At 44.7% G+C, this 22,950-nt stretch overlaps 1 protein-coding gene across 2 annotated transcripts in view; it reads right to left on the bottom strand.

Moving 5' to 3' along the window:
• Positions 1–22,950, bottom strand: part of LOC106579582 (sodium channel protein type 3 subunit alpha) — a 190,486-nt gene that overhangs the window by 62,470 nt on the left and 105,066 nt on the right. For both annotated transcript variants that reach the window (XM_082965985.1, XM_082965984.1), the window contains 2 exons: positions 10,330–10,503; positions 9,033–9,389 (listed from right to left, as the gene is read on the bottom strand). In XM_082965985.1, coding sequence (XP_082822111.1) covers positions 9,033–9,389; positions 10,330–10,503 — 531 coding nt within the window. The remainder of the gene's footprint in view (positions 1–9,032; positions 9,390–10,329; positions 10,504–22,950) is intronic.

Here is a 22,950-nt window from a genome sequence, read left to right as displayed (position 1 = left end):
GCACCAATAGATTTTCATCAGTAGCATCAACAGAATTTCATCAGTAACACAAACAGAATTTCATCAGTAGCACCAACAGAATTTCATCAGTAGCACCAACAGAATTTCATCAGTGGCACCAACAGAATTTCATCAGTAGCACCAACAGAATTTCATCAGTAGCACCAACAGAATTTCATCAGTAGCACCAAAACAATTTCATCAGTAGCACCAACATAATTTTATTAGCAACACCAACAGAATTTCATCAGTAACACAAACAGAATTTCATCAGTAGCACCAACATCATTTTATTAGTAGCACCAACAGAATTTCATCAGTCGCACCAACAGAATTGGAGCAAATATTGTTTTCATGCCTTCTACTCCCTTGAGGATCAGTGACATCTTAACAGAGAGGAGAAACAGCAAAATGTCAAGGGAAAAACAGAAAAAAGGTAGACTTTAATGCACTGTTGATTGGTATTTTACCAACTCGCACACGTAGTCCACTATGTCAAGACACAGTCTAGCCAATAGCCATGAGTCATCCAAGACCAAGTACAGCCAACCAATACCTTCAACCGCAGACATTTTAGGATATCTTGACAAACTGAATCTCAATATTGTGTTTGATAACGATTGACATTTGACATTTGACTTGGCATTTGAAGCTGTTCTCGAGTAAAAAATTGACCAAAACCCTGTCGTCTGTATCCAAGCAACGAATGTTGTGACAACTGAATAATAAACTGCAACCAAACACGCACGCACATGCGTGAACACACACACACACACACACACACACACACACACACACACACACACACACACACACACACACACACACACACACACACACACACACACACACACACACACACACACACACACACACATTGTGTGGTTACTGTGCCGATAAGTCACATGAATGTTGGACCCCTTTGAGGGTCTGCATCATTGTCTCCACAAAACCTCATCATAAGAGGGCTCTTTTTGCTATGAATCCTACTGTTACAGTGAGGATCAGTCATTCTCTCCTAGAAACCTCATCAAAAGAGGGCTCTTTTAACTATGAATCCTACTGTTACAGTGAGGATCAGTCATTCTCTCCTAGAAACCTCATCAAAAGAGGGCTCTTTTTACTATGAATCCTACTGTTACAGTGAGGATCAGTCATTCTCTCCTAGAAACCTCATCAAAAGAGGGCTCTTTTTACTATGAATCCTACTGTTACAGTGAGGATCAGTCATTCTCTCCTAGAAACCTCATCAAAAGAGGGCTCTTTTTACTATGAATCCTACTGTTACAGTGAGGATCAGTCATTCTCTCCTAGAAACCTCATCAAAAGAGGGCTCTTTTTACTATGAATCCTACTGTTACAGTGAGGATCAGTCATTCTCTCCTAGAAACCTCATCAAAAGAGGGCTCTTTTTACTATGAATCCTACTGTTACAGTGAGGATCAGTCATTCTCTCCTAGAAACCTCATCAAAAGAGGGCTCTTTTTACTATGAATCCTACTGTTACAGTGAGGATCAGTCATTCTCTCCTAGAAACCTCATCAAAAGAGGGCTCTTTTTACTATGAATCCTACTGTTACAGTGAGGATCAGTCATTCTCTCCTAGAAACCTCATCAAAAGAGGGCTCTTTTTACTATGAATCCTACTGTTACAGTGAGGATCAGTCATTCTCTCCTAGAAACCTCATCAAAAGAGGGCTCTTTTTACTATGAATCCTACTGTTACAGTGAGGATCAGTCATTCTCTCCTAGAAACCTCATCAAAAGAGGGCTCTTTTTACTATGAATCCTACTGTTACAGTGAGGATCAGTCTCAGCCTATGGCTAGCCTATGGTATGATTTGAGACGCATGATTCAGGATAAAAGTAATTAAAATGCCTTGCGTCAATGCTTTAATATTAGTAAGTACTAAACCACTGCGTTATTTGATTAGACTATAGTGAGACTACCCTGGCAGTAAATTCTCACATGAATTAAATTCTAATTAAAAATGTGGTGATTATTTGGTAATATTAGAATTACTTGGTGATGGCTTTTTCTAATCTGTTGTAATATGCTTGGAGGAAAACACAACAACAAATCCCTAGAAAATGTTGCCATCAGAGACTGTGTGTAAACATAAGAGGAATTTGGAAAGAGCGAGGTGTAGCAGGCTACTGGTTGCCACACAGTTAGTGAGGTGCTAACTGCTGCCAGTTGTGCCTGGGTATTAACACCTAGCATAGTTAGGAGTCCCACAGTGCCAGGGTCCAATGGAAGGACACCACCTGACATGGAACCTTCCAAAGAGACACCTTAGGAGTCCCATAAACACTTACACAAAGTAGAGGTGGACACACACACACATAAACAAACATTTAGTAGGACTGTCACTGGGCTTTGGGTGTGTGTGTGGCATTTAACACTCACTGGGGAGAGACCTTGAGACTCACTCTCTGCCTTAGTTTACTTCCAGCTGATCTGGTGATTAATTTTTTATTTTACCTTTATTTAACAAGGCAAGTCAGTTATGAACAAATTCTTATTTTCAATAACAGCCTAGGAACAGTGGGTTAACTGTCTTGTTCAGGGACAGAACAACAGATGTTTAACTTGTCAGCTCAGGGATTCAATCTTGCAACCTTTCAGTTACTAACGGTTTTCGTAATGATGAATGTCTTGCCTCTCTGATGCTAAGAGAAAACCAACCTGCATGTGCAGCTGGCATGGTGTGACCCAGCCAGGCTGAAAGATTGAGCGTAACCTGACCCAGCCTTGTCCCTGGTCCGGCACATATACATACACAGCCCAGGATATAATCTAGGCTTGCCCATCAGATAACAGGCCTACTTTCACCTCTCCAGTTACCAGGCTGTCCGTTCTGCTTTGAATAATGCTGATTAGCACCAGACTCCCGCAGGTGCAGGGACCCGGAGCATATCTGCTCGCATCATCTGCTCCGCTGATTGAAGCTCCAAGCCCAGCAGATAGGGACACACAGACACACAGACACTCACGCACAGACACAGACAGACACACAGACAAATCACATTTTATTTGTCACATGCTTTGTAAACAACAGGTGTAGACTAACAGCGAAATGCTTAAATGCCCCAAAATGCAGAGTGAAAAATATTGAGAAAATTGTTTTTATGTAAGGAATAAATACACAATGAGTAATGATAATGGCTATATACACGGGGTACCAGTACCTAGTGGATGTGCAGGGGTACAAGGTAATTGAGGTAGATACTGTATGTACATATAGGTAAGGGTAATGTGACTAGGCAACAGGATAGATAATAAACAGTAGCAGCAGTGTATGTGATGAGTCAATAGAGTTGGTGCAAAAAGGGTCACACACACACACACACACACACACACACACACACACACACACACAGACGTGCATATCTCTCTCTCTCTCTCTCTCTCTCTCTCTCTCTCTCTCTCTCTCTCTCTCTCTCTCTCTCTCAACGACACATTTCTGTTTCCACCGTGTGTGGTCCAAACAACCTTTCCAAGTTAGAGGCGGAGGGGATTAGAGGTACAAGGCTGGTAAGGTAACACGCCACCGAGATGAAAAGGGATAATTAAAGGAGATAACCATCCACTATCCCTGTAAAATGTAGGATGTTAATTTGATCACTCTTTTGTTGCTGAGAATGCTAACTTGTACTGTAGTGTATTCAATGTTTAAAAAGGCTTCTAAAGTTGATTTTCCCTAACAAAAAATGTATCTACCCCTACAAAAAAATATACATGAATTTTAATCCACATAGTACTTCACATTTCCTGTTGCTACAGGATTCTATTCGTGTTTGTGCAAACTGGCTCAAATTAAGATCCTACATCTGTATATTCACCCCCCCAAGCCAAGACCACACCGTATACTGTAACTGAACCTTACTGGCCGTGGCCCACATACAGTATGTTTGAGAGCAGGGGTGTAGGGTTAGGCTGGCAAGCTGCCCGAATAGAGGACCGACTCTCTAGTCTAGACTCTCCAGTCAGCCTGCTTCTGAACATTGTTGCCGGGGATGAGAGTGGCAGGAGGTGGCGTAATGACCTGTGTTTGTGCTGCACACACAAATCACAGGATTCCCAGAACAAGAGATTTGAGAATGCTATTGCCATGGATCTCCACGATACTCACCCCCCTTCTCCCTTTTACACTCTCTCTCTCTCTCTCTCTCTCTCTCTCTCCCTCTCTCCCTCCCTCCCTCAGTGAAAACAAGACGTTCATGCCATGGGGATATTGTGCAGACATTTACAAGCACATTCAGGGCAGCTATTGGATTGTTCATATTGGTCCACCGTGTCCACAGAGAGGGGACTGTTCTCAGAGTACCATGCAGGATAGGGGAGTGTTCACAGAGTACCATGCAGGAGAGGGGATTTTTCACAGAGTATCATGCAGGAGAGGGGAGTGTTCACAGAGTACCATGCAGGAGAGGGGAGTGTTCACAGAGTACCATGCAGGAGATAGGATTGTTCACAGAGTACCATGCAGGAGAGGGGAGTGTTCAGAGTATCATGTAGGAGAGGGGAGTGTTCACAGAGTATCATGTAGAAGAGGGGAGTGTTCAGAGTACCATGTAGAAGAGGGGAGTGTTCAGAGTATCATGCATGAGAGGGGAGTGTTCACAGAGTACCATGCAGGAGAGGGGAGTGTTCAGAGTACCATGTAGAAGAGGGGAGTGTTCACAGAGTACCATGTAGAAGAGGAGAGTGTTCACAGAGTACCATGCAGGAGAAGTGGTTCACAAGACCAAGATGGCGCCGACAGATAGGGCAGCTGTGCTTGTAACTCCTAGGCAACTTTACAGTAGTTTGTTTTTTATGTGTTATTTCTTACATTATTAGCACAGAATATTTTGGGTGTTATTACATCCAGCCGGGAAGAACTTCTGGATATCAGGGCGTCGGTAACTCCCCAGCATTACCAGCATTACGACCAGGAATACGACTTTCCCAAATCGGTTCCTTTGTTCGTATCCCCCAGGGGAATTGGATTCCAGAGGCTGATCCAAAACACACCACCCACCGCTTCCGAGTATATTACTCGCAAATTTTCAGTCTCTGGATAATAAAGTTGACAAGCTCAGGCCAAGGATTTCCTTCCAGAGAGACATCAGGGATTGTAACATACCCTGTTTATATGGAAACATGGGGATATACTGTCTGAGTCCATACAGCCAGTTGAGTTCTCAGTTCATTGTGTAGACAGGAATAAATATCTAGTGCAGGGGTGTATGTTTCATGGTAACTACTCATGGTGTGATTGTGATAACATACAGTAACTCAAGTCCTTTTGTTCACCCAACCTAGATTACCCCACTTCAATTTGCTAACCGCCCCAATAGATCCACAGGCGATGCAATCGCCATCGCACTGCACACTGCCCTATCCCATCTGGACAAGAAGAATACCTATATCAGAATGCTGTTCATTGACTATAGCTCAGCATTCAATACCATAGTATGGCTCAGTTGGTAGAGCATGGTGTTTGCAACGCCAGCATAGTGTGTGCAACGCCAGGGTTGTGGGTTCGATTCCCATGGGGGGCCAGTACAAAAACAAATGCATGAAATGAAATGTATGCATTCACTACTGTAAGTCGCTCTGGATAAGAGCGTCTGCTAAATGACTAAAATGTAAAAATGTAATAGTATCCTCCAAGCTCATCATTAAGCTCGGGGCCCTGGGTCTGAAGCCCCGCCCTGTGCAACTGGGTCCTGGGCCGCTCCAGGTGGTGAAGTTAGGAAACAACACCACTTCGCTGATCCTTAACACTGGGTTCCCACAAGGCCATCAGACTGTTAAATAGCCGTCAGTAGCACCTTAGAGGCTGCTGCCGTATATACATAGACTTGAAATCACTGGCAACTTTAATAAGGGAACACTTTAATAATGTTTACATATTTAGCATCACTTATGTATACACTACCGTTCAAAACTCTGGGGTCACTTAGTAAGGTCCTTGTTTTTGAAAGAAAATCACATTTTCTTTGTCCATTAAAATAACATCCTGGACTTCCTGATGTTGCCTCTTCACTGTTGATGTTGAGACTGGTGTTTTGCGGGTACTATTTAATGAAGAGAGATCTTGGTAATTTCTCACATGGAATAGCCTTCATTTCTCAGAACAAGAATAGACTGACGAGTTTCAGAAGAAAGGTCTTTGTTTCTAGCCATTTTGAGCCTGTAATCAAACCCACAAATGCTGATGCTCCAGATACTCAACTAGTCTAAGGAAGGCCAGTTTTATTGCTTTTTTAATCAACACAACAGTTTTCAGCTGTGCTAACATAATTGCAAAAGGGTTTTCTAATGATCAATTAGCCTTTTAAAATGATAAACTTGGATTAGCTAACACAACGTGCCATTGGAACACAGGAGTGATGGTTGCTGATAATGGCCTCTGTACGCCTATGTAGATATTCCATTTAAAATCTGTCTTTTCCAGCTACAATAGTCATTTACAACATTAACAACGCTACACTGTATTTCTGATCAATTTGATGTTATTTTAATGGATAAAAAATGAGCTTTTCTTTCAAAAACAAAGACATTTCTAAGTGACCCCAAACTTTTGAACGGTAGTGTATACTGTATTCTATTCTACTGTATCTTAGTCTATGGCGCTCCGACATTGCTCGTCCAAATATTTATAGATTCTTAATTCCATTCCTTTATATTGGATTTGTGTGTATTGTTATGAAATTGTTAGATATTACTTGTTAGATATTACTGCACTGTTGGAGCTAGAAACATAAGCATTTCGCTACACTCACAATAACATCTGCTAAACACGTGTATGTGACAAATAACATTTGATTTGATTTGACAACACTTGAGACAATAGGGACCTGAGGCTGAAGATCACTTCAGGTCTGGATACCTAGACGAGTGCTCATTTTCTAATGAACCTCAGTATGACTCGCGTCTTTTGATGTTGACGTTTGTTGATCTGGATCTGTTAACACGCCGTCCCACATCAGACATTTTGTCAGCCTCCCGACAAGACACTGGCAGCCATGTTATGTTACACAACACAAGGTCTCGCAGGCCAGGCAGTACTAAGTCTCACCGACCTCCTTTGACTGCTCAGCTAAAATAAATATGACAGGGGGAGGGAGGAGGAGGGACAGAGAGAAAAAGAGGTAGAGAAGGAGAGAGGAGGAAGGAGAGAGAGAAGAGGAGGTGGGGGAGGAGGAGGGAGGAGGGAAAGAGAGATGAGGAGGTGGATAAGGAAGGAGGAGGGAAAGAGAGAAGAGGGGAGGGAGAAGGAAGGAGAGAGGGAAGAGGAGGTAGAGAAGGAGGGAGAAAGAGAAGAGGTGTGGAAGGAGGAGGGAAGGGGGGAGGAGAGATGGAAGAGGCCGAGAAGAGGAGGAGGGTGGCGGAGGAGGTGGGCAGAAGCGAGGAGGAGAGGAGGAGGCCTCTAACACAAGTGCGTAAGCAAATGACAGGCGCTGACTTGACTAAGGGACGGGGGGCGAGCCTGCAGAGAAAGATAATATTAGCAGATAGATTTGGCTGGGTAATTGTGGCTTTGTTGCTCGCCTGCCCCGCGGATGGGAACAGTAGTGGAGCATGTAGTGAAAGAGGCGACCACTGAGGACAGAGAGGACACTGTAAATAGAGAGCGGTACGGGGAAGACTGAGTACCACTCCATATAGTAGAGAGCCTTGACTCATTTAGTCCCTAATTAAGTGGCTCAATGGGTTGGGGTGGGGTAGGGCAGTGGTAAGGATATGGGTTCACTTCCTGCATGGTAATCATGAGACATTTTGTATTGAAACAACCCTAACACATACAGTAGGAGACTTATACAGTAACCCTCAGTATGGCATTGGGCTGTGGGTGTAGCGAAATGCTTATGTTTCTAGCTCCAACAGTGTAAACTACAGCACCTGTCTACGTGTCAGTTAGTGTGGAAAACCCCTCACCGATGACAGCCTTAAGGACATGGCATTAGGTCTGCCAGGACAAAGTGTGTGTGTGTTTGCGATAGACAGAGAGAGAGAGAGAGAGAGAGAGAGAGTACAGACAGCAGAAATACAGTCAAGAAAGACAGCCTTGTAAGTGTGCAGATATCCCCATGATCTAACAAAACTGCTGAAGTCAGCACTACAGTCAGTAACACTGCATAGGCTTCTGTGACAAATGGTATCTAGACCAGTTGAGGCCCAGGACCCTGTTACTTCCTTTATCACTGTTAGTTTCCCCAGCTGAACTCCCTGACCTTTTAAGGGGTGTCTTTTAATTACTATACATGTGGAGCAGGACTGTAAAACTCAGTCCTTTTGCCAAGGCTAACAAGGCTAGCCACTGCCAGGCATGCGTCTTTGTGAAACTGAATCAGGCCCCGTATTGGAAACATGTGAGCTTTGTGGGGAAGGGGGGAGGGAGGGGGATTGTTTTATTGCAAACCTCCCTTACTCTCTTCCACCGACCCATGCAGCTCTGGACACAGTAGTGGGCGGTGGAACGTTCGACGAGGGCCACCATTAGGGTCGTGTTGTCATACCGTTACCAAAACAGTTCATGGAGATTAGTGCACCCCCATCCTCTCTCCTTTCCCACAACCCCCCGTACACCCCTCCCACCCTGCCAAAAGCTCCAACCATGGCAGGTAGAGAGACATTGGTAGGAGGGGGATAAAGTGGAAGGGCAGCAAGCTAGAGGAGGCATTCACCCCCTCACTCACACAAGCACACAAACAAACACCCCATGTTTTTTGAGGACACTGAGTAATGTCAAACTTGGGTATAAGCCCTGAAATTACACATACTCTAGACGTTCCATGAACAACACAACAAAACTAAATCAGAGTAAAAACAATTTGTGTCCAATATTTTCCTTCAAAAGCTACTAAATTACATACTATTTATAACCTACCCTAACCAAAGAGACTGAGTGACTTAGTTTGACTTAGACAGACCTTATAACCCACCCTAACCAAAAAGACTGAGTGACTTAGTTTGACTTAGACAGACCTTATAACCCACCCTAACCAAAAAGACTGAGTGACTTAGTTTGACTCACCACTAGGTTCCCGATCACCATGACGAGCATGAAGACCAGGATGCAGAGAGGTTGCCCGGCCACCTCCATACAATCCCACATCGTCTCGATCCACTCGCCGCATAGCACCCTGAACACGATGAGGAACGAGTGGAAGAAGTCCTTCATGTGCCAGCGCGGCAGTGTACAGTCCTTGGAGATCTTACACACACAGTCCTGGTAGTTCTTGCCGAACAGCTGCATGCCCACCACGGCAAAGATGAAGACAATGATGGCTAGGACCAGGGTCAGGTTTCCCAGGGCGCCCACCGAGTTGCCGATGATCTTGATGAGTGTGTTGAGGGTGGGCCACGACTTGGCCAACTTGAACACCCTCAGCTGTGGGAGGGGAGATAGTGAGACCAGCTGTATGTTAGTTATCTGAGAAATGAATTTAGAAATGAATGTTAACTAGAAGTTGAATCAAGAGATTTAGAGACAAATTATATTTTCTTTATCCTATTCTCATGTTCGAGTTTAAACTTTTAGTAAAATATTTATTAGTCACATTTCACTTTTTTGTGTAATTTTTACCCCCCCACCCTTTTTCGTGATTACAATCTTGTCTCATCGCTGCAACTCCCGAACGGGCTCTGGAGAGGCAAAGGTCAAGTGCTGCGAAACATGACCAGCCAAACCGCGCTTCTAAACACACGCTTGCGTAACCTGGACAACAGCTGCACCAATGTGTCGAAGGAAACACAATTCAACTGATGACCGAAGTCAGCCTGCAGGCACCCGGCCCGCCACAAGGAGTCGCTAGAGCACGATGAGCCAAGTAAAGCCCCCCCCCGGCCAAACCCTCCCCTAACCCGGACAATGCTGGGCCAATTTTGCGCTGCCCTATGGGACTCCCGGTCACTGCCAGTAATGACCAAACCCCAGGCTGTAGTGACACCACAACACTGCGATGCAGTGCCTTAGACCGCTGCACCATTCGGGAGACCCACATTTCACATTTCTAAATAAAGAAGTGGCTACTGACTACAATTCAAATAATTCTGTCAATGGGATAGGGTAGTAAAAAGGGGTTACATAACTCAGGCTGGTTTAGTAACTGTTGAGAAGGACTTGCCAATGGTCTCACAGTTAGGGGGACTTACAGTTCGCATACATGTACAGTACCATTGGGTGAGACACCTAACCAGTCACACTGTCAAACAGTGCAGGCTTTAACACATCCATTCCAGACAACCATCATCTACAAACACACAGAGAGACAGACAGCACACAGAGACACAGATAGGCCAGAGGGGCGATATGTTAAATGGTTAAATACCAGTCTGAAGGACCGGAGAACGGACAGTCCCTCCACGTCGGACAGGCCCAGCTCCATGAGGCTGAGGCACACGATGATGCTGTCAAAGATGTTCCAACCTTGTTGGAAATAGTAGTATGGATCCAGAGCGATGATCTTTAAGACCATCTCAGCGGTGAAGATCCCGGAGAATACCTAGGAAACGCAGACACGCACAGACACAAACAGAGAGGGAGAGCTTAGCCTGGGGGCAGGAAACTTCAGAGCAAGTTAGAGTCAGAATCAGGCCTCCCTTGCACATGAAGCACTGCAGTGGAACACTGGTGGCTGTTGCTTTGCCTGGTTGTCTCCAAATCTACTGATCTTATCCATCTGGAACCATCTGGAAGTCAGGGCTATACTTGAAGGACTAATGGGAGCTGATGAGAAATATTTTTAAATAAGATCTAAAGTATTACCCAAAACCATCCTCCTAGATTTTTTTTTGGACAATGCCTACCCATACAAGCACAACAGCTCTACCTGCATCGTTGACAAGCGCACTGCACTCGACAAAATGTGATTTACGCTTGAGCCGACATCCGCAGCGTTTAGTGTGAATGTGATCTCAGCGAACGTCAGGGAAATTACCAGTACAATGCACCTTTGATTAAATCCCTGTCTTGCTGTTTTCTTCATTGGAGCGTCTGGAACTGCGACATCAAACTCCACAGTTAATGCAACGTCAATAATAAAACTGAGACCTCAGACTGGGAGCTTTCCTGTATATTGAATTAAGACTCCCAGCCTTTACTGCACACAGTGAGCTGGCTCCTGTGTCCACCTAATCTCCTTAAGAGGAAATCTGCTTATGATATCAGTTTTCAGATGCTGTTTTAGGAGCATCCTCATCTCTTTCATGTTAGCCACCATCGTTTTTTTTTCTTCCTTTGGCTGGACCGCTACGGAGATAGGTATTTCCTCTTGCTCTGTGTTTGTGTTGTAAAAACTAAAGCAGCTGACAGGTCTGCAGTATAGGTGTGTGTGTGTGTGTGTGTGTACGTGTATTTGTGCTTTGCTTCTGTGATCTCTGTGTGTTTTCGTCTTGCAGCTCTCTGCTAGTTGTTCCTTGCAGACGTGCTCCTCGATGTGACACCGAGTACGTGACACACGGGCGGAAGGCGAGGGTGGAGGAGGTAGCGGGCGGACAAGGTGAAATCGTCATAGGGCGCGTCTGGGTAGCCTTGAAAGGATCTGATCTGGAGTCTGTTTAGACTAGTAGGTCAGGTCCACACACAAACACAAACTCACACACACACAGTGAGTGGCTTAGTGAGCAGTTAGGTGTGATTACAGCTGGGATATTGACTGGCACTGAAGCCCCCACTTTCAGTCGCCTGGAGTGGCCCAATGTCTGTTTGTGTGTGTCTCTGGCACCCCAATGGTGGAACAAGCTCCCTCACGACGCCAGGACAGCGGAGTCAATCACCACCTTCCGGAGACACCTGAAACCCCACCTCTTTAAGGAATACCTAGGATAGGATAAAGTAATCCTTCTAACCCCCCCCCCCCCCTTAAAAGATTTAGATGCACTATTGTAAAGTGGTTGTTCCACTGGATATCATAAGGTGAATGCACCATTTTGTAAGTCGCTCTGGATAAGAGCGTCTGCTAAATGACTTAAATGTAATGTAAATGTGTGTGCGTGTGTGTGTGTGTGTGTGTGTGTGTGTGTGTGTGTGTGTGTGTGTGTGTGTGTGTGTGTGTGTGTGTGTGTGTGTGTGTGTGTGTGTGTGTGTGTGTGTGTGTGTGTGTGTGTGTGTGTGTGTGTGTGTGTGCGTGTGCGCACGCGCCTGCCTACCTGCTTTGGTGTGTGTGTGTATCCATTCTCATTTACATGGGGCTCATTAAGCTCGGTACACAGCTCGTTATCAATGACGAGGTACTTCACAATCATACTGTTATTACGCTGTCAGGACCCGGGGATGAGACAGGGCGTTTATTATGATTGGGCGGAGGAGTATCTTGCGAGCGATGATGCTGCCGCTGCATCTCACAGAGATCAGTGCCAACATTGAGCCAGGAAGATGTCCAACACGACATGGCATCGCCCCAGAAAAGGACAACACATGGACATGTAGCCTACTATATGAATTGGTCGAGTTTGTGGATCACACTTTATTCTGATAGTCCCATATAGATGATCTACAGATGGCCATATAATCAACAAATGACTGTATATGTTGATAAGCAACTGCTTGCTAAGGTTACGGTTAGGATTAGGGTTAGAATAAGGGTTAGGTTTAGGTTTGGATTATGGTTAGGGTAAGGGATAGGGTTAAGGTTAGTTGATAGTTCATTGAAATTTTGTTGACACTTATTGAACATCTACTGACCATCTACAAACCATCTACTTGGGACTATCCAAATAAAGTGTTATCAGTTTGTGTACTGCACTGTGCTGTACTGTGCTGTACTGTATTGGTTTGGGGCAGATATGGTGCAGGAGAGATCAAGTTGATGTCGCCTAGTGTGATGCTCAAATTAATGTGAGTTAATAAAAACGGTTTGCTTGGGTGAATGACATTCCACTACTGGAAATGCGCACACCAGAAATGTGTTGAAAAATTAATTTACTTTGTTGCAATGTTATTAAAACGCATTTTCATCAAGTCTGTACTTCAAATTAGCATCTCTGTAATTCGAACACAGATAATGAGTATTTAAATTTTTTAATTTAACCTTTATTTAACTAGGCAAGTCAGTTAACTTATTTGCAATAACGGCCTACCAAAAGGCAAAAGGCCTCCTGCGGGGACGGTGGCTGGGATTTAAAATACAAATAAATTAAATAAAGATATAGGACAAAACACACATCACGACAGGAGAGACAACCCAACACTACATAAAGAGAGACCTAAGACAACAACATAGCAAGGCAGCAACACATGACAACACAGCATGGTAGCAACACAACATGACAACAACATGGCAGCAACACATGACAACACAGCATGGTAGCAACACAACATGACAACAACATGGTAGCAACACAATATGGCAGCAACACATGACAACACAGCATGGTAGCAACACAACATGACAACAACATGGTAGCAACACAATATGGCAGCAGCACAACATGGTAGAAGCACAAAACATGGTACAAACATTATTGGGCACAGACAACAGCACAAAGGACAAGAAGGTAGAGACAACAATACATCACACAAAGCAGCCATGGCTGTCAGTAAGAGTGTCCATGATTGAGACTTTGAATGAAGATATTGAGATAAAACTGTCCAGTTTGAGTGTTTGTTGCAGCTCGTTTCAGTCGCTATCTGCAGCGAACTGAAAAGACGAGTGACCCAGGGATATGTGTGCTTTGGGGACCGTTAACAGAATGTGACTGGCAGAACGGGTGTTGTATGTGGAGGATGAGGGCTGCAGTAGATATCTCAGATAGGGGGGAGTGAAACCTAAGAGGGCTTTATAAATAAGCATCAACCAGTGGGTCTTGCGACGGGTATACACAGAAGGCCACGACACTAACACTGTTTGTTCAACTAATCGCATATGTTCATTCAAATATTATTTGGGCATTTTAACAAAAAAAGTCTGCACAACAATGTTTTCAACTCAGATTTTTGATACATATAACTACATTATGCATATTAATTTATACAGTAATTATTATTCAACATGTCCTTACCTGGGTTTTGAAGTCACAACCTTTTGGTTCATGTCATTCTGATCTTCCTGCTACTGTATGCCACCATGTCTGTGTCAATTATCAGTTAATCTCACTATTCTCTCATTATTTATTTGATTAAATTATTTCAGAAATGTTGGGGTTTTCTGTATAGTTGTCTAATGTTGGTGGGGCATATTAACCTGTTTAAATGTTACTCCTTAATTGCTACACTCAGAAAAAAAGGTGCTATCTAGAACATGAAAGGGTTCTTCGGCTGTCCCCATAGGAGAACCCATTGAAGAACACTTTTTGGTTACAAGTGGAACGCTTTTGGTTCCAGGTAGAACCCTTTCCCCTGAGAGTTCTACATGGAACCCAAAAGGGTTCTACTTGGATCCAAAAATGGTTCTACCTGTAAGCCAAAGTGGTTGGGGACAGCCTATGGGGACAGCCGAATAGCCCTTTAGGAAACCTTTTTTCTAGGAGTGTGACAAATACAATAATTTTACTTGAGTGTACTTTTAACAGAGCCTGATATTTACTTTGAAGTGCAAAGTCTAGCAATACAGGTGAAATCAGTCATTGATACAGACATGGTGGCGTTGCAGGAAGATCAGTATGCTGTGAACCAAGAGATTGTGAGTTCAAATCCCAGGTGAGGACATGTTGAACATGCCAGTGAAATCTTGAGTGTCAAATATGTTAGTTGAAACTATTGTATGTCACTAGTTCCACAGCCTTATTTAGTGAAAATGCCCAAATAATAATTTATAGTTGAATGAACATATGAGACAAGTGGAACAAAAACATAATTTTAAGCTGACTAAATTTTGCAAGTTGGGGAAAAGCTTTAATCGAAAAGTTGAGTAAAAAAAAATTAAAAGCAGTGGAACCAGTTAGTTAATAATAATTAGTTTAAACAACTACAATGTTTTTATAGAGAAGGTTGCGTCACAAATGGCACCCTATTCCCTCCATAGTGCACTACTTTTGACCAGGGACAATAGGACTCTGGTCAAAAGTAGTGCACTATATTGGGAGTAGAGTGTCATTTGGGACACAACCCAAAGGCATGAAGGGTAATTATTTCTGTCAGGCCAAAGCAGCAGTAATGAGTAAGTGTTTAGGATGCCCAGGCAGACATGGTAATTGAATAATACTGACGTGTTGGTCTGAGCATGTCACGGCATCGTGACCACAATTCATATCTCCTGTGATAAGAGTAAAGCTGGAATCGTTAATTGGTGGAACTGCCATGTCCATTTGGGACATTACGAAAACAAAGAACTTACTGCAAATAAACGAACACAGTTTTTTTGGACATCATTGCCAGTGGTGATCCGTCATTCAGGGCAGATGAGGCAGAGGGGTTGGTAATGTTCTCTAGTTGCGCCGTGATTGGCTCAGTGTTTTGTCACTCTAGGGGACACTACGTCACCGCCAAATCTAAGGGTAGAGCTCAAAAATTCTAACCCCTTAGGTGCTGCCATAGAGTTACATTAGAAGTGCCCATCTCAAGGTCATTGGCCACAGATAAAATTATGTCAATTCATGTTATATCTACAGTAGTTTTGATTGGACTGATACTTTCAAAATCTTAGCTAGGAAGCTAGCAGTCATCATCATGACCCATGTCGACAATCTACTGGCAAATCCTTTGTAATCCTTGTCATATGAAGATAAACAATGAATAGAAATTATAGACAAAACGTATCGTTGCTCATCGGACATTGGACATAAACATTACACAACAAGTTGGAAATCGCAAATTCAACAATCAAGGGTTTTGAAGGAATCAGTGGCTAACTGCAAGAATTGCAAAGCAATCAATAGCCTGCTATTCAGTGGAGTGGCTGTGTGGTCCCAAGTCTGGGTTTGAGGGTCTCTTTTCCAAGCTTAAAAGGATAAACAATCAACATTGGCCCTGCTGTCAATCTAGTATGACTTCTGCCACGCTCAAAACAACTGGAAACTCAGGACTGGGAAATCTGACTTCAGTGAGTTCAAGACAACTGGGAACTCAGAACAAAATAGCTCTGACTGGGAAAACACGTTTGAACCGTCATCCAACTCGGAATTGCAAGCCTGGAACTCGGGCCCCAGTTGCCTTGAAAGCACCATAAATCCAGAGAATGCCAGACTTTAATGACAAAGTTTAATGACACAATTTGCCCACGAAGGACCGTCGCACCACCTTCCTGTTCAAGTGAGCACAGCACAACAAGGTGAGTCCAAAAATGTATTGTAGGCTGCTGCATAAATGAGATAATATTTATACTGTAGCTAAGACTAATACTAAGTGTATGTTTTGAAGTAAACTGTTAGTAGCCCATGTGCCTCACCCTAATAATGTGGTCCCTTTCCCCCTCTTAATTTCACCTACTGTTCTGACTTGGTGTTGCACATGTAGCCTATGGCCTGTTTTAGAGAAATGTCATCATCAAATATAGTAAGAGCATTCATTGTCTGCTTATATGCCCCCTTTATTTATCCAACGGTTCTGACTTGGTGTACTGGGAGAATACTGTAAGAACGGCCCATGTTCTGAATTCTGTCGCTGTACATTTCAAATGTGCTGAACAAATAGCTATATTGACTACGTCCGTCCTAGCTCATTGTCTTAATCAAAATTACGGATTGCCTCTTATCCAGTTGTCGTCCCCTTATGCCATAGTTTGTACATCTCAATTGTCAGTAGAAACCACATTTGTTTAAGCAAGTCGGACATATCAGCTATGTTTTTATACAAGGCAGCAAATAAAGCTGAATGAACTGTTTCGCTGCCAGACAAGGCTCCGCTGATAGCCAGGTGTAGCAGTGGTAAGATGTTGGGACTGCTGTTTGTGGGCACCGTTATAGTGCAATTAATGTATTGTTTAGTGTTGTGTTGTGTAGTGGCTTTGCTGGCATGCATCTAAAAAAAAATATTGCCGTACCTTGATGTACATTTACTGCACTTTTTTTGTTGCACGCATTACTGTCCTCTGTTTCTACCTCCATAACATCAACAAAACAATAACAATAACAGTAACAAAGACAGCAAGACACTGTTTTCTCCAATGTGGATTGGATCTTTAGGAAAGTGTGCAGGTTGTGTGTGAAGTCTACCCTCTTCAGGGTAAGAGCTAAGGACACTGAGACAAGCAACTTTATACTGAATCGGTCAAGTGAAGCACTGAAATGGCACCCTATTCCCTAGAGCAGAAGTGCTCTACTTAGACCAAGCTCTGGAAAAAAATGTACACTATATAGGGAATAGGGTGCTCTGAGACAGCAGGTAGCTTAGTGGCTAAGAGAGTTGGGCCAGTAACCAAAAGGTTGCTGGTTCAAATCCCCAAGCCAACTAGGTGAAAAATCTGTTGATTTGCCCTTGAGCAAGGCACTTAACCCCAAATGCGCATGTAAGTAATATTGGATACGAGCTGAAATAATAGGATGCCATTTCAGAATCAACCATTCTGTTTTGTGCGGAAAACCTAATACAAAAATATGTTTCGTGTTTTTGTGTTGTGCGCGTGTTGAATATCCCACAACGTTGAACCAAATTAGCTTGGTTTCCAGGCTAAATGGGAATATTAAAATTATAAATTCAATCAGATTAACCTACTAAAAGACTGAAAGGACACACATCTGTGTGTTGCCTATCTGAAAACGCCTATCTGCTGAATCCTTACTGAAAAAATACGTGATTTTCCACGTGAAATTATGTGTTTTTTCTGTAAGAGATTACTCATCTAACTGCTGCCTCAGACAACCTGTCTGTCACTCTCCCACCCCAAACAACTCATTGTCTTCTCACAGAGAAACAGATGTACGTTTCTGAAAAGAACATCATGCCAGCGACCAACACACTCATGTGTCTATCTAACAGCCCGGAGGTGTTGTCCATACGTCTGTCCAGCTGTGTCTGTGTGACTGAGGGGTAGCTGAAGGGCACAGGAGGACAGCTGGATGGGTATTGCTGTGTAAACTAGGGCCTGTACTGTGCTGACTGTGGCTGTGGTAGTAATAGCAGAGAGTCCTGGCTCAGCATATATGAAGATATACACGCATGCATACATAAACACACACACATGTGTATACAGACACAGACACACACACACGTGTATACAGACACACACACACACACACACACGTGTATATACACACACACACAGAGCAGAGTGAGGCTCATGCGAGCGGAAGGGCGGTGGGCGTGGGCTCAACGGGGAGGGGGGCAGAGAGGAGATGTCATGTGACAAGCACTCTCTGGTAAGCACGTCAACAAGGTTTCGCTCCCACGGTCAACACAATCCACGGGACTACGCACACCCAACTGGCCTCGGGTGAACAGTCCACACATAATGCATACAAACACACACACACATACGTGTGCAGATGGAAACATTTCCATGAGCACATTCGCACGCATGCACAACCATGCACGAACACACACACACACACGTATGCACACACAAACACAGACACACATACACATTTGGGTTTGGCAGGATTGAGGGGAAACCTCTTTTTTACAAGGAGATTCATCCCGCCATAACGGTAACATCAAAAGGTTGAATAATGAAACAATATTTCTGTAGTCCAAGTGGTTGGAGAGTTCCGTGGGCACTTACAGAACAATTATGTCAGATCAGTTGTGTTTTGGGATCCCATGAAGGACAGTATAACAACATGTCTGTATGTCTGAATGTGTATTTTTACAGGTGATCAGATTCACATCCAAATGTTGGGGAACTGATATGATTAAATATGAAGCTATTTGTGAGAAGATATAATGTGATGTTAGCCTTCTAAATGAGAGAATTGTTTTTCATGTGAAGTCTTAACCAAGTCAGTGGCCACATCAACGTGAGCACAGACATTATGTCGGCGTCATCGAACACCCCTTTTCCCAGAGTGCATAAAACCCACTTCTGACAAAATTTACATTAGACCAAGCAGGCGGACGGTGTTGAACCAGACGTCACGAATGGTTAGACTCCACCAGACCAGCTACGTGCAGCGCCAGCTGTACACGTTGAAATGGTTAATAAAACTACACTTTCACAGTCTGCAGCTGTATATGCAAAATAGTCTAGGAAACTCGACCGAAGAAGAGAAGGAAGAACAATTTCCTCTCACCCCCTATAGATACCTCTAAAGTATCTAATTTACATTTTAGTCATTTAATTTAACAAACCGAGCCCGAGAACCACCGGCTGGTACTTTGAAAAGATTCATTCTAAAAGAACATTCCCCTATCCAACCACCATTGGTACGTCTGGAAGACCCGTTCTAACAGACACAACCAGAGACTTTCTGTCGAATTACTACCCAGTCGGACCGGCGATTCCAACAGAGACAACAAAGGCATGCAATCGTAAATATATACAGTGGCTTGCGAAAGTATTCACCCCCTTGGCATTGTTCCTATTTTGTTGCCTTACAACCTGGAATTTGAGGGTTTGTATCATGTGATTTACACAACATGCCTACCACTTTGAAGATGCAAAATATTTTCTCTTGTAAAACAAACAAGAAATAAGACAAAAAAACAGAAAACTTGAGATTGCATAACTATTAACCCCCCCAAAATCAATACTTTGTAGCAATTACAGCTGCAAGTCTCTTGGGGTATGTCTCTATAAGCTTGGCACATCTAGCCACTGGGATTTTTGCCCATTCTTCAAGGCAAAACTGCTCCAGCTCCGTCAAGTTGGACGGGTTCCGCTGGTCTACAGCAATCTTTAAGTCATACCACATATTCTTAATTGGATTGAGGTCTGGGCTTTGACTAGGCCATTCCAAGACATTTAAATGTTTTGCCTTAAACCACTTGATAGTTGCTTTAGCAGTATGCTTAGGGTCATTGTCCTGCTGGCAGGTGAACCTCCATCCCAGTCTCAAATCTCTGGAAGACTGAAACAGGTTTCCCTCAAGGATTTTCCTGTATTTAGCGCCATCCATAATTTCTTCAATTCTGACCAGTTTCCCAGTCCCTGCCGATGAAAAACATCTCCACAGCATGATGCTGCCACCACCATGCTTCACATGTGGGGATGGTATATTCTCGGGGTGATGAGAGGTTTTGGGTTTGCGCCTGTCACGTCCTGACCAGTAGAGGGAGTATTTGTTATTGTAGTTTGGTCAGGACGTGGCAGAGCGTATTTGTTTTATGTGGTCCGGGGGTTGTGTGTATTGTAGAGGGGTGTTTTATTTATGTGTTCCAGGGTTTTGGGTGTATGTTCTGGTTATTGGTATTCTAGGGTTTTCTGGTTTGTGTATTTCTTTGTTGTCTGTGTGGCTCTCGATCAGGAACAGCTGTACTTCGTTGTTCCTGATTGAGAGTCATATATAAGGAGCTTGTTTTCACCTGGAGTTTTGTGGGTAGTTATCTTTTGCACTGCTAGTTGACTTAGCCTGTGAAACTGTCTTCTGTCGTTCTTTGTTTTGTTATTTTCCGTGCTCTCTTTCTTTATTAAAATATCAAGATGAGCATCCACATTCCTGCTGCGTTTTGGTCATCTCTACCCAACGACAACCGTGACAGAACTACCCACCACAAAAAGACCAAGCAGCGGAGTAAGGAGCAAAGGGATTTTGAGATGGACTGGCGGGAGAAATGGACCTGGGAGGAAATTCTGGACGGGGCTGGACCTTGGCACCAGGCTGGGGAATACCGTCGCCCACGGGAAGAAATAGAGGAAGCTAAGGCAGAGAGGCGTCGGTATGAGGCCATGTACGCGCTGAGGGAGAAGCACGAGAGGCACCCCCAATATTTTTTTTGGGGGGGGGCACACGGGTAGTTTGGCTGGGCCAAGGCTGAGCCCTAAGCCAGCTACCCGTGCTTATAGGGAGAAGTGTATGGAGTGGAGGGCGTCGAGTTTTGAAGAAGTGCGCAAGATCTCGTCCATACGCACGCACAGTCCAGTGCGAGTTATTCCAGCCCCTCGCAGATGCCGTGCTAGAGTGAGCATCCAGCCTGGTAGGAGGATGCCTGTGCAGCGCGTCTGGTCGCCGGTGCGCCTCCTAGGACCAGGCTACCCTACGCCCGCTCTACGCACGGCAACCATCAGGCCCCTGCACAGCCCAGTTCGCCCTGTACCAGCACCCCGCTCGTACAGGGCTACTAGTTCCATCCAGCCAGGACGGGTTGTGCAGGAGGTGTGATCAAGACCGCCTGTGCGCCTCCATGGCCCAGTATTTCCAGTTCCTGCCTCTCGTGCTGACCCGGAAGTGCGAACCCCTAGTCGGGCACGTCCAGTACCAGCACCACGCATCAAGCTTCCAGAGAGTCAGCCTAGTCCTACTCAGCCTGTTCCCGCTCCTCGCACTAGCCATGAGGTGCGTGTTCCCAAACTGGCACTTCCAGCACCACGCATCAGGCTTCCAGTGCGTAATACCAGTTCCACTCGGCCAGTTCCTGCTTCCCGCACTAGCCCTGAGGTGGTGTCCCCAGGCTGGTACCTCCACTACCAGTCCCACGCATCAGGTTTCCAGTGCGTCAGCCCAGCCTCGAGTGTCCGGAAACAGTGCCCCGTCCAGAGTATCCGACGACAGTGCCCCGTCCAGAGTATCCGACGACAGTGCCCCGTCCAGAGTATCCGACGACAGTGCCCCGTCCAGAGTATCCGACGACAGTGCCCCATCCAGAGAATTCGGCAACAGTGCCCCGTCCAGAGTATCCGACGACAGTGCCCCATCCAGAGAATTCGGCAACAGTGCCCCGTCCAGAGTATCCGACAACAGTACCCCGTCATGAGTATCCGGCAAGAGTGTTAAGCCCGGAACCGAGTGAGACGGCCTACAGTTCGGAACCAAGGGAGACGGCCCACTGTGCAGAACCGAGTGAGACGGCCTACAGTTCGGAACCAAGGGAGACGGCCCACTGTGCAGAACCGAGTGAGACGGCCCACTGTGTAGAACCGAGTGAGACGGCCCACAGTTCGGAGAGGGGTGAATGGGTCTACAGTCCGGAACCGAGTGAGTCTGCCTGCGATCTGGAACCGAGTGAGTCTGCCTGCGATCCGGAACCGAGTGAGTCTGCCTGCGATCTGGAACCGAGTGAGTCTGCCTGCGATCTGGAACCGAGTGAGTCTAACTATAACTTTGAACTATGCGAGTCTGCCTACAGCTCGGAACCGAATGAGTCTGCCTACGGCCCGGAACCGAGTGAGTCTGCCTACGATCCGGAGCCAAGAGAGTCTGCCTACAGTCTGGAGGGCAGTAGGCCAGAACCTGAGCCACCTCCAGTATAGGTGGGTTGGGGAGGGGGGGTGTAGCACAGGTGCCGTCGTTGAAGGCAGCCACCCTCCCTTCCCTCCCTTTAGTTAGGGGTTTATTTTTTTGTTGTTTTTTTGTTGTTTAGGTGCATTCGGGGTATGCACCTTTGGGGGGAGGGGGGTAATGTCACGTTCTGACCAGTAGAGGGAGTATTTGTTATTGTAGTTTGGTCAGGACGTGGCAGAGCGTATTTGTTTTATGTGGTCCGGGGGTTGTGTGTATTGTAGAGGGGTGTTTTATTTATGTGTTCCAGGGTTTGGGGTGTATGTTCTGGTTATTGGTATTCTAGGGTTTTCTGGTTTGTGTATTTCTTTGTTGTCTGTGTGGCTCTCGATCAGGAACAGCTGTACTTCGTTGTTCCTGATTGAGAGTCATATATAAGGAGCTTGTTTTCACCTGGGGTTTTGTGGGTAGTTATCTTTTGCACTGCTAGTTGTCTTAGCCTGTGAAACTGTCTTCTGTCGTTCTTTGTTTTGTTATTTTCCATGCTCTCTTTCTTTATTAAAATATCAAGATGAGCATCCACATTCCTGCTGCGTTTTGGTCATCTCTACCCAACAACAACCGTGACAGCGCTAGACATAGTGTTTTCCTTGATGGCCAAAAAGCTCAATTTTAGTCTCATCTGACCAGAGTAACTTCTTCCATATGTTTGGGGAATCTCCCAAATGCCTTTTGGTGAACACCAAACTTGTTTGCTCATTTTT

Source organism: Salmo salar, chromosome 19, assembly GCF_965601325.2.
Source record: "Salmo salar chromosome 19, fSalSal1, whole genome shotgun sequence".
Lineage (NCBI taxonomy): Eukaryota > Metazoa > Chordata > Actinopteri > Salmoniformes > Salmonidae > Salmo > Salmo salar.
Note: the sequence above shows the minus strand (reverse complement) of the source record. Positions and strands in the feature narration are given on the sequence as shown.